Raw genomic sequence first — 13,116 nt, 5'->3', positions numbered from 1 at the left:
GCTGGTTTAAGCAGGGGAACCTTCCGTGCCATGCTTGATTTCAAACCATGATGTCTTAGTGTATTACCAACAGTAACCTTGGAAACGGTGGTCCCAGCTCTTTTCAGGTCATTGACCAGCTCCTCCCGTGTAGTCCTGGGCTGATTTCTCACCTTTCTTAGGATCATTGAGACCCCACGAGGTGAGATTTTGCATGGAGCCCCAGTCCGAGGGAGATTGACAGTCATGTTTAGCTTCTTCCATTTTCTAATGATTGCTCCAACAGTGGACCTTTTTTCACCAAGCTGCTTGGCAATTTCCCCGTAGCCCTTTCCAGCCTTGTGGAGGTGTACAATGTTGTCTCTAGTGTCTTTGGACAGCTCTTTGGTCTTGGCCATGTTAGTAGTTGGATTCTTACTGATTGTATGGGGTGGACAGGTGTCTTTATGCAGCTAATGACCTCAAACAGGTGCATCTAATTTAGGATAATAAATGGAGTGGAGGTGGACATTTTAAAGGCAGACTAACAGGTCTTTGAGGGTCAGAATTCTAGCTGATAGACAGGTGTTGATTATGTCTCTCACAGTGGACATGCACCTACGATGACAATTTCAGACCCCTCCATGATTTCCAAGTGGGAGAACTTGCAAAATAGCAGGGTGTTCAAATACTTATTTTCCTCACTGTATCACTAAATAACTCTAAAATGGCAAACAATATACTTCTATTATCATTTTAGAAAAGCTACAATCCTTTCTACAAAAGAAACAGTCTTAACTGTGTTATCTAGTTGTAAATAATATTGATCTGGACTTGTTCCTCATGATGAAGATCAGGGGTCTCCAAACTCTCTAAACAAAGGGTGAGTTTACTATCCTTTAAACTTTAGAGGGGCTTGGTTGTGGCCATTGGGGGTAGAAAGTGTGGGAGTGAGCAGTGTCACATCATTGGTATCAGTGGGTGCTCCAGTATTAGTGTCAGAAGGGAGAGGAATAGTGGCCCAACATTGGTGTCCATGAGAGGAATTGTGCCTCATCATTTTTTAACTGTGAGAGGAATAGTAACTCATTATTCGGATCAGCGGGATAAATAGTGCCCCATTGTTGGTATTAGTGGGATGAATAGTGCCCCATCATTGGTATAAGTAGGGGGAATAGTGGCCCATCATTGGTGTCAGCATGGGAAATAGTGCCCCATCTTTGGTGTCAGTGGGCGGAATAGTGCCCCATATTTGGTGTCAGTGGGGGGGGGGTGCCTCATCATTGGTGTCAGTGGGAGGAATAGTGTCCCGCCGTTGGTGTCATTGGAAGGAATAGTGCCCCATCATTAGTGTCAGTGGGGGGGGGGGATAGTGCACCATCATCGGTATAAGTGGGGGGGGGGGGGAGTAGTGCCCCATCATTGGTATCAGTGGGGGGGAATAGTACCCCATCATTGGTATCATTGTGGAGGAATGGTACCCCATCATTGGTATCATTGTGGAGGAATGGTACCCCATCATTGGTATCAGTGTGGGGAAATAGTACCCCATCATTGGTATCAGTATGGGTAATAGTACCCCATCATTGGCATCAGTGGGGGGAAAAGGGAGCCATCACTGGTATCAGTGGGGGGGAATAGGGGCCCATTATTGGTGTTAGTGGGAGGAATAGTGCCCCATCGTTGGTTTCAGAGGGGGGAATCGTGCCCCATCATTGATATCAGTAGGAGGAATTGTGCCCCCAGGGCAAGGGAAGCAAGGGGCCGCAGTTTGGAGACCACTGCTGAAGAAGTTTCTCCGCTCAGTCAAATGGCTTTCTCAGTTCATATGATTGCTGGAAGGGTTGCTCTGATACCACTTTAGACCAAGAACTTTAAGACCAAGTACTCGCCAGTACTCTGCAGAGGCGCGGTTTTAACCCTTTCTCAGCCGCTAGCGGGGGGGGGGGTAAAACCACCCCCCGCTAGCGGCCAAATAGTGCAGCGAAATTAGCGGTAAAGCGCCGCTAAAAATAGCGTTGCTTTACCACCACCGCACCTCCCGCCCCAGTGTGAAAGGGGCCTTATAGTTTGCTTTGTAATCTACATTGTTAGTCTAGTGTAGTGAAAGGAGCAACTACATATGTCCTTTGTCCACCTGTACTACTACTGTCTATGTCTACTCATGAAATGGACTGGAGTTTTTATATACTGTACATTTACGGTTGGTCATAGGCTTGAAAGAAAACAGCAGAACAAGCCATTACAGACCTCTCATTCTAAAAATAATAGTTCCCTGGCTGTCGTGCTGATCCAGTGGCTTCTGTACTTTTTTGGACATGGAAAAAATATGCAGATCAGGACTTTTCTTATGTGCAAGCTTGTTCAGGGTCAATGTCCCAGGGAGTACTATGGCCAGAAATGGATGGTAAACTAACATTTTCAAAGCAAGCTCAACATACAGGTGATACTCGAAAAATTAGAATATTGTGCAAAAGTTCATTTATTTCACTAATGCAACTTAAAGGTGAAACTAATATATGAGATAGACTCATTACATGCACAGCAAGATAGTTCAATCTGTGATTTGTCATAATTGTGATGATTATGGTTTACAGCTCATGAAAAGCCCAAATCCACAATCTCAGAAAATTAGAATATTACATTCAATCAATAAAACAAGGATTGTACATAGAACAATATCGGACCTCTGAAAAGTATAAGCATGCATATGTACTCAGTACTTGGTTTGGGCTCCTTTTGCAGCAATTGCAGCGTGGCATGGAAGCTATCAGCCTGTGGCACTTCTGAGGTGTTATCAGGCCCGGACTGGGACAAAAAATAGGCCCGGGCATTTTAGACTGAGCAGCCCGGCGGGGGGGGGGGGGGGGCAGTATTTTGCGGGGGCGGTTGATGATGGGATGTGGGGTTCCAGGGTTTGGATTTGATTACTTTAACTCCGGTTTTGATGGCGGAGTCCTGAAAATAGTATAAAGCAGCACAAGATGGGGGTTACTCTAATTCAGGGGCAACCTTTAGGGCATAGTGTGTCAAAAAATGTTTTCAAAGAAATTGAGTGCCAGATACATAAAAAAACAGACAAGGTATATTTATAAAGTAAATGCTGTAAACCACTTAAATAATAGTAAGAAATCAAACAAGCTTTATAACTGGCTCTATAAGTAATGCTTAGTAACTGGCTTTGTGAATACTGAAAAACCCGTTATAAAGCATTAAGCCTTGTACACACCACTATACTGACAGCTCAGGTCAGAGCCCCTGTACTAACAATCCAATGTTAGTACAGCGATCTCCCTGCTGATTTATTGTGTTCTGACAGGGGGACATCCCCCGCCAGAACACTCTGGTCAGTGCTCTCAGCCAGATGGACATGAGATAGGGGTGCAGCCAGGTGGGGGAAGGATAGAGCCAGGTGGACAGGAGATAGGGGTGCAGCCAGATGGACAGGAGAGGGGGATGCACCTGGGTGGAGGGATGCAGCAAGGTGGACAGGAGAGGGGAGGTGGACATAAGATAGGGGTGCAGCCAGGTGGACAGGAGAGGGGGTGCAGCCAGGTGGGGGAAGGATGGAGCCAGGTAGACAGGAGAGGGGAGGTGCAGCCAGGTGGACAGGAGAGGGGAGGTGCAGCCAGGTGGACAGGAGAGGGGTGCAGCCAGGTGGACAGGAGAGGGGTGCAGCCAGTTGGCGGGATGGAGCCAGGTGGACAGAAGGGGGGGTGGAGCCAGGTGGACAGGAGGGGGGGTGGAGCCAGGTGGACAGGAGGGGGGGTGTAGTTAGGTGGACAGGAGGGGGGGTGCAATCAGGTGGACAGGAGAGGGGAGGTGCAGCCAGGTGGACATGAGATAGGGGTGCAGCCACGTGGACAGGAGAGGGGAGGTGCAGCCAGGTGGACAGGAGAGGGGAGGTGCAGCCAGGTGGACAGGAGAGGGGAGGTGCAGCCAGGTGGACAGGAGAGGGGAGATGCAGCCAGGTGGACAGGATATAGCAAAGTGGATAGAAGAGGGGGGTGCACCTAGGTGGAGGGATGGAGCCAGATGGACGGAAGATAGGGGTGCAGCCAGGTGGACAGGAGAGGGGAGGTGCAGCGAGGAGGGGGGAGGTGCCGCCAGGTGGACAGGAGAGGGGAGGTGCTGCCAGGTGGACAGGAGAGGGGAGGTGCAGCCAGGTGGACAGGAGAGGTGCAGCCAGGTGGACAGGAGAGGGGAGGTGCAGCCAGGTGGACAGAATATAGCAAAGTGGATAGGAGAGGGGGGTGCACCTAGGTGGAGGGATGGAGCCAGGTGGACAGAAGATAGGGATGCAGCCAGGTGGACAGGAGAGGGGAGGTGCCGCCAGGTGGACAGGAGAGGGGAGGTGCTGCCAGGTGGACAGGAGAGGGGAGGTGCAGCCAGGTGGACAGGAGAGGGGTGCAGCCAGGTGGACAGGAGAGGGGTGCAGCCAGTTGGCGGGATGGAGCCAGGTGGACAGAAGGGGGGGTGGAGCCAGGTGGACAGGAGGGGGGTGGAGCCAGGTGGACAGGAGGGGGGGTGTAGTTAGGTGGACAGGAGGGGGGGTGCAATCAGGTGGACAGGAGAGGGGAGGTGCAGCCAGGTGGACATGAGATAGGGGTGCAGCCACGTGGACAGGAGAGGGGAGGTGCAGCCAGGTGGACAGGAGAGGGGAGGTGCAGCCAGGTGGACAGGAGAGGGGAGGTGCAGCCAGGTGGACAGGAGAGGGGAGATGCAGCCAGGTGGACAGGATATAGCAAAGTGGATAGAAGAGGGGGGTGCACCTAGGTGAAGGGATGGAGCCAGATGGACGGAAGATAGGGGTGCAGCCAGGTGGACAGGAGAGGGGAGGTGCAGCGAGGAGGGGGGAGGTGCCGCCAGGTGGACAGGAGAGGGGAGGTGCTGCCAGGTGGACAGGAGAGGGGAGGTGCAGCCAGGTGGACAGGAGAGGTGCAGCCAGGTGGACAGGAGAGGGGAGGTGCAGCCAGGTGGACAGAATATAGCAAAGTGGATAGGAGAGGGGGGTGCACCTAGGTGGAGGGATGGAGCCAGGTGGACAGAAGATAGGGATGCAGCCAGGTGGACAGGAGAGGGGAGGTGCCGCCAGGTGGACAGGAGAGGGGAGGTGCTGCCAGGTGGACAGGAGAGGGGAGGTGCAGCCAGGTGGACAGGAGAGGGGAGGTGCAGCCAGGTGGACAGGAGAGGGGAGGTGCAGCCAGGTGGACAGGAGAGGGGAGGTGCAGCCAGGTGGACAGGAGAGGGGAGGTGCAGCCAGGTGGACAGGATATAGCAAAGTGGATATGAGAGGGGGGTGCACCTAGGTGGAGGGATGGAGCCAGGTGGACAGAAGATAGGGGTGCAGCCAGGTGGACAGGAGAGAGGGGGTGCCACCAGGTGGACAGGAGAGGGGAGGTGCTGCCAGGTGGACAGGAGAGGGGAGGTGCAGCCAGGTGGACAGGAGAGGGGAGGTGCAGCCAGGTGGACAGGAGAGGGGAGGTGCCGCCAGGTGGACAGGAGAGAGGAGGTGCCACCAGGTGGACAGGAGAGGGGAGGTGCCGCCAGGTGGACAGAAGAGGAGAGGTGCCGCCAGGTGGACAGGAGAGGGGAGGTGCCGCCAGGTGGACAGGAGAGGGGAGGTGTGGACAGGAGAAGGGAGGTGTGGACAGGAGAGGGGAGGTGTGGACAGGAGAGGGGAGGTGCAGCCAGGTGGACAGGAGAGGGGAGGTGCAGCCAGGTGGACAGGAGAGGGGAGGTGCAGCCAGGTGGACGGTAGAGGGGAGGTGCTGCCAGGTGGACAGGAGAGGGGAGGTGCTGCCAGGTGGACAGGAGAGGGGAGGTGCAGCCAGGTGGACAGGAGAGGGGAGGTGCCGCCAGGTGGACAGGAGAGGGGAGGTGCAGCCAGGTGGACAGGAGAGGGGAGGTGTGGACAGGAGAGGGGAGGTGCAGCCAGGTGGACAGGAGAGGGGAGGTGCAGCCAGGTGGACAGGAGAGGGGAGGTGCCGCCAGGTGGACGGTAGAGGGGAGGTGCAGCCAGGTGGACGGTAGAGGGGAGGTGCAGCCAGGTAGAGGGGAGGTGCAGCCAGGTGGACGGTAGAGGGGAGGTGCAGCCAGGTGGACGGTAGAGGGGAGGTGCAGCCAGGTGGACGGTAGAGGGGAGGTGCAGCCAGGTGGACGGTAGAGGGGAGGTGCAGCCAGGTGGACGGTAGAGGGGAGGTGCAGCCAGGTGGACGGTAGAGGGGAGGTGCAGCCAGGTGGATGGTAGAGGGGAGGTGAAGCCAGGTGGACAGGATATAGCCAGGTGGAAAGGAGGGGGGGTGCAGCCAAGTGGAGGGGGTCACACACCAGTGATAAGGTCTGACTGGAAAGCCCTCATCCCAGCGCTCCCCCCCACCACCTGGCAAGTTCTTACCTTGGGGCACTTCTTTCAGCTCCATCCACATGCCAGGCAGCGGTAAGCAGTTAGTGTCAGAAGACCTCCTCCAGCTCCTCCCACGTTCAGCTGATCATTCGGTTCCACCATAGGCGGCCGCAGAACCTTGCTGGCTTTCATGTGCGGGAGGCGGGTCTCGGTAGGTGGTGGTGCACAAGGCCTCTTCCTCTGCTTCCCCGTCCCTCCTCCGTTCCTGGCGTCCTGGTTGCCAGGTGACCGTCGGCCGCGCGAACACCGACTTCCTGTTTAGCGGCGGCCTGGGTTGCCATGGATCGGCTCCTCCCACCACCACCCAGCATATGCGGAAGTCAGCGGCCGGCGTTAGAACGCCAGCGCTGCATGTTAGAACTTGTGGCCGGCTCTTCATCCCCCAGACATGCAGCCCAGCAGCCCGGCGGACCCCGGCCCACCGGGCAAACGCCCGGTCTGCCCTATGGCCAGTCCGGGCCTGGGTGTTATGGAAGACAAGGATGATTCAATAGCGGCCTTCAGCTCTTCTGCATTGTTCGGTCTCATGTCTCTCATCTTTCTCTTGACAATCCTCTCCAGGCTGCGGTCATCCCTGCTGCTTCTGCACCTTTTTCTTCCACACTTTTCCCTTCCACATAACTTTCTATTAATGTGCTTTGATACAGCACTTTGGGAACATCCAACTTCTTTTGCAATTACCTTTTGAGGCTTTCCCTCCTTCTGGAGGGTGTCAATGATGGTTTTCTGCACAACTGTCAGGTCAGCAGTCTTTCCCATGATTGTGATTCCTACTGAACCAGACTGAGAGACCATTTAAAGGCTCAGGAACCCTTTGCATGTGTTATGGCTTAATTAGCTGATTAGATTGGGACACTTTGAGTCTAGAATATTGCACCTTTTCACAATATTCTAATTCTCTGAGATTGTGGATTTGGGGTTTTCATGGGCTGTAAGCCATAATCATCACAATTATGTCAAATTACGGCTTGAACTATCTTGCTTTGCATATAATGAGTCTATCTCATATATTAGTTTGCATTAGTGAAATAAATTAACTTTTGCACGATATTCAAATTTTTCAAGTATCACCTGTATTTCTTGGTACAGATTCCCTATCAAGGACAGATGGGTGTAGGGACAACAATACAGAAATGTCATTAACCCAGAAAGGTACAAAGAAGGGTTTGCAGTGCTCTCACATTACTCTGGCCACATAGATACACGGTATAAAGCCGTGTTTGTTTTCTCACCTCTGTTCTTTTCTCTCTCGCTGGCAATTACACAGGAAGTTTCCATACTGGCAGGAGTATATATGATGCTGAATATGGACGAGGAACCTTTCATTAAACTCAAATGCACATGGAAATTGTTCCATAAGCTGCCAGACACACTCTAGAAACTGGTCAATCACTGGGGATACTTCCTTTGGGTCTCCATCTAAATGTCCATATCTAAAACATAAAAAAAAAAAACAGAACATTAACTACACGCTTTTACCAAGAAACATACAAGCTGTAGGTTCTTTTATATTAGCGATCAAAAATCTGTTTAGAAACAAATGTGTGAATGCATTTCCTTTATCAAGTATTATTATTGTCTCCTTGCACCTCCTTCATGATAACCCAATTTAGTAACCCTCTACATTCCACAACTAAAAAGCTGCTATAAAAGACTGCCATTAATGTGTCTCCTAACTGGCCACTATGTTTTGAACTCCAGACAGTGTCCCTAGGTCTTCTAGGTACAGTTAGGGGGCTGCTGAGTGTATCAGGCGCTCTTGATGCTCACCTAACACCACCCACTGATAGCTAGATGATGTTCTGGGACAAGCCAAACCTCAGTCTATATAGCTATCAGCACAAGGGATAGTGATCATTGTAGGGTGCAAAGCACAAAACTACAAGATAGCATTCCCACAGGGTTCCCTCTGGAGCTAGCCTTACTTTGAATGCATGAATACCTGTAGAGAACTAGAAAATGCATTTCCTGCAGAAAATGCGTGGGAATGCTGAATAGCTGAATTGCTAAAGCTAACTGGATGAATAGCTTAAATCCGTAAGAAAAAGCAGCCAAAAGTAGAAGGTGCATCACAAAACTGCACATTGCCTGAAACTAGACAAAAATACCTAAGTTTTGATGTGTAAATTGTGTATGACAAGTAGATCTTGTGGAGCGTGAGAGCAATTTATAGAGAAGGAACAAAGATACATTTTTTTAAAGCTCTGTGATGTAGCGATGACATCATCCACTCTAAGCAGCCCCATAGACACTCTGTTAAATCGATAAAATGTCCTGAAATGATCACTAAACTTAAACAGCTTTTTCACAAAAACTGTAAAAGATATCAAACTGAAAAGATATAGCTGAACATTTTAAAGTTTGTTTGGCGTCTGTAGGTGAAAGTATGAAGGAGCTGAAACTTTTGGGAGCGGAAGAAGATTTTAAGGATTTGAATGCTCTCATTGACTTAATGTTAAAAAAGTGTTAAAAAGCTTAAATATTAAAAAAAAGTATAAATAGTACAAAAAATTTTGAAGAAGTCCCATCATTAGCTGGAAGAGTTGAACATTTTAAAAGTTGAATGGTTTTAATAGCTGAAAGTAGGGCCAAAACAACTAATCGATTAATTTCATAATCGATTAATTTCATAATCGATTACTATTTTCATAATCGATTAATTGGCCAGTAACATAATGGGAAGAGGTACAGCGCAAATTCTAGTGTATAGAAATTCTGATGTGATACCAGAAAATTGGCAGCAGCCAGTCCCAGACGACGTCACGTATGACTAAATGCATAGGCGTGGCCTGCACTCTGACGTTTTTCACGCTAACCTGAACTGACCCAGGAAGGGGAAGCCATAGAGGACGCCGAGATCCAACTTTTGAAACCGCACTTTGTGCACCTTATTGGGCTTATGATTCTCCACCTATCTGTAAGTGCAATATTTTACTTTGATCATTAAATTGTTTTGCAAAGTTGCACTATGGGCCCTTTTTCTTTTCTTTTTGCATCTGAGCCATTCATCCGTTCTGACCGATGGGAAATAGCTTGAAGCAGATCCAGTGTGCTACATACAGTCATTTGGGTGACTCTAAATATACCCGGGTCCAGTCTGACCACCGTTGTGGTCTCCACATCTGGTAAGGGCATTGTTTTGTCACTCAGGTGTGCCTTGGTGGAAGGTTGTGTCAGCCCTGTACTATCCTTTTTTCTGAAGACATTCGCTGTGAAGTTCATTCTTCTAAAGAAGTTTTCTTTAAGATATCTGGGAGCATATGGACTAATACCTCACCTGTAGTCTTTTTTGCTTGCACAATCTCATTCATTCACAGATTGTATACACATTCATATATTGTTTTCATTTACAAGTTATTTTTGTTTTTCACGTGCATTTTTATTTTAGTCAATTGTTTAGTTTCAGTGATGCATAGCAATTGACCTTACGATTTTGTGTCACCTTCACTTATTTGTGTCACGTCAGGAATTTTCTGGTATCACATCAGAATTTCTATACACTAGAATTTGCGCTGTACCTCTTCCTTTCTTTATTTTGTTTAAATATTTGTATCTATATTTTTGGTACTAGCAGCATTTTCAATTTTTTGTTTAGCGCAGTGTTTTTTCCGTTTTTTTACAGTAACATAATGGGGTTAAAAAAAAAAAAAAATTAGCCCTTTATAGTACAAAAAGAGAAAATAATCATTACTGTTAAAATTAATACAAAAAATCTTTGTACATTCGCTGAATGAAAGAATGTTTGAAATTTCCTCTTGCTTTTAACATTCAGTTTTAAAATGAATGTGATTTCTGAACGAAAACCACATACTTGGTCTGAAAATTCCTTTCACCAAGAAGTTTTCTATTTCTAAATTTTCCCATCACTGTGGTTAAAAAAAAACAGGCCGATTTGACCCCATTAAAGGTTAGAAAACCGAACGAACGTTCTTAAAATGTATTGTTTTTGAAGGAAGGCATTGTTGTATGGCCAGCATATAATATACAGATTTATCCACATACCAAATTGGAGCGGTGACTATCTTCTCTCTATATAATATATTATGGTTCTGTTTGAAAATTTGCAAAACAGTCTAACTCTTTTTTTTTCTTTAACTAAAAAAATTTGATCTCTGAGTCTAATTTACCAGATTCACCCTCTAATGGTATATACAGTATATCTCCTTTGAATAGTATATACAGTATATCTCCCTTGAATAGTATATACAGTATATTTCTCGTCTGTCTGTTATGCTCAGAGTGGATTCGAGATTTTGCTCCCTAACAATATAGTTGGTTATTTTTATTTACCACTATATAGAGATATTTAAGAATAAATTGCCTTTTTTTTTAACTTTACATATTAACTAAAATTATACACCACACTTTAAGGTAATTAACCGATTAATCGATTATTCTAAACAATAATCGGCCAACTAATCGATTATGAAGATAATCGTTAGTTGCAGCCCTAGCTGAAAGTATGCAGAGCCAAAAAACGTGATAGGTGGAACACTGAACACTGATCCCAGCATTGTATCAGTGTTCAGTGTTCCATCTATCATGGACGAGGAGGAGGCGGGGCTTTGTTACAATGGGCGACCGCCGACTGCAGCATGACAGAGTGATACTCAATCACAGACTAAGAGGAGGCGGGGCTTTGTTACAATGGACGGCCGCCGACTGCAGCATGACAGAGTGATACTCGATCACAGACTAAGAGGAGGCGGGGCTTTGTTACAATGGGCGGCCGCCGACTGCAGCATGACACAGGGATACTCGAGTATAAGTAGAGGGGGGCTTTTTCAGCATCAAAAAATGTGCTGAAAAAGTCGGCTTATACTTGAGTATATACGGTAGATTGTAAGCTCTCAGGAGCAGGGCCCTCCTAACCCTCTTGTATTCAATTGGATTTGTGCTGTACTGTCTCCCTGTATATTGTAAACCACTAAGCAAACTGTGGGTGCTATATAAATCCTGTATAATAATAATAATAATATTAGTAATTCACAGCTAAAATTGGTGCGGCATGCACAAACGTATTTGACATTTGTCCAACGAATGTTCTATAAATAGACCCCTATGTTTGCTTTCAGAGATGAAAGAGGGACAAAAAAAGGGAGCAGGCTAGGCCTGTAGATGAATAAAAAAACAAAACCATGTCTACATTGTCTAATATTACCTGTGATTAAATTTATGACCAAACGAAATCCAATCTTTCTCAATCAATACCTGAAGACAAATAATTGCGTTAGAATATATCTGGGAACAAGCAATTGATTATTCACAACGTAACTATGCAAATATAGCACAACTGCAATGGATCTCTTACCATAAAGCCTTTCATGGTTCTGTAGTATGGGTCAATGAGTAGACTTGCCACTGAGCAAACCTGAGACGTGCGGTCCCACCCATCAGAACAGTGGACGAGGACACTAGTCCCTTCTTCAGCTACTGCCTACAAGAAAGAAAAAAAACTCTGATAAATGATCTAACATATAAAAGGTAGGTATACAAAAGAATCACCCCACTTAAAATAATTACATTTTGTTGCTTTGCAGCCTGAAATGAAGACACACAGTTTTTGTTTTATCCAGCTGTACTTACTAGTGCAACTTATATCATCCAAATAAAAGATATAACACGCAACATGTAAAAAAGAAAACGTAAAATACATAAAAAATAAACAACAGAATCAAAGGAAAAATGGATCACCCCCTTATGTCAGTATTTTGTTGAACCCACCTTTTGCATTAACCTTCTTACAACCGCACACCGTCAAATGACGGCGGGCGGAATCCCCTGTTGTTCTGACAGGACGTCATATGACGTCCTGTCATTAGAAGCTGCTAGGGGGCGCGCGCGCACATCCATCGCCTTACTGGGAACACAGCGCGCGTGTTCCCAGTGGGCACCCGCGATTGCCCAGTAACTGAACAGGGACGTGGAGCTCTGTGTGTAAACACGGAGCTCCACGTCCTGTCAGGGAGAGAGGAGACCGATCTGTGTCCCTATACATATGGACACAGATTGGTCACCTCCCCCAGTCACCCTCCTTCCCCACAGTTAGAACACTGATTAGGCTACACATTTAACCCCTTCCCCGCCCCCTAGTGGTTAACCCCTTCCCTGCCAGTCACATTTATACAGTAATCAATGCATATTTATAGCACTGTTCACTGAATAAATGTGAATGATCCCAAAAATGTGTCAAAAGTGTCCGATGTGTCCGCTGCAATGTCGCAGTCCCGAAAAAAAAAAATCGCAGATCGCCGCCATTCCTAGTAAAAAAAAAAAAATCATAATTATGTCTCCCTATTTTGTAGGCAATATAACAAACCAGTCACTATACGGTTATTGCGATTTTTTTTTTTACCAAAAATATGTAGAAGAATACGTATCGGCCTAAACGGAGATAAAAAAAATAAAAAATTGGATATTTATTATAGCAAAAAGTAAAAAATATTGTGTTTTTTTTCAAAATTGTCGCTCTTTTTTTGTTTATAGCGCAAAAACTGAAAACCGCACAGGCGATCAAATACCACCAAAAGAAAGCTCTATTTGTGGGGAAAAAAAGACACCAATTTTGTTTGGGAGCCACGTCGCACGACCGCGCAATTGTCAGTTAAAGCGACGCAGTGCCGGATCGCAAAAAGTGCTCTGGTCTTTGGGCAGCAAAATGGTCCGGGGCTGAAGTGGTTAATAGCTGCCCCTCAGCCCCCCCTTAAACACTTACCTGAGCCCAATCTCAATCTAGCAATGTGCCCATCAGC

General features: G+C 47.3%; 1 protein-coding gene across 1 annotated transcript in view; it reads right to left on the bottom strand.

The window, feature by feature from the left end:
• Positions 1 to 13,116, bottom strand: part of MTMR7 (myotubularin related protein 7) — a 97,562-nt gene that overhangs the window by 20,225 nt on the left and 64,221 nt on the right. Inside the window, exons 9-11 of the mRNA XM_040334644.1 lie at positions 11,676 to 11,801; positions 11,526 to 11,575; positions 7,597 to 7,797 (exon numbers count right to left, since the gene is read on the bottom strand). Of these exons, the coding sequence (XP_040190578.1) occupies positions 7,597 to 7,797; positions 11,526 to 11,575; positions 11,676 to 11,801 (377 nt within the window). The remainder of the gene's footprint in view (positions 1 to 7,596; positions 7,798 to 11,525; positions 11,576 to 11,675; positions 11,802 to 13,116) is intronic.

This window comes from Rana temporaria, chromosome 1 (genome assembly GCF_905171775.1).
Source record: "Rana temporaria chromosome 1, aRanTem1.1, whole genome shotgun sequence".
NCBI lineage: Eukaryota > Metazoa > Chordata > Amphibia > Anura > Ranidae > Rana > Rana temporaria.
Note: the sequence above shows the minus strand (reverse complement) of the source record. Positions and strands in the feature narration are given on the sequence as shown.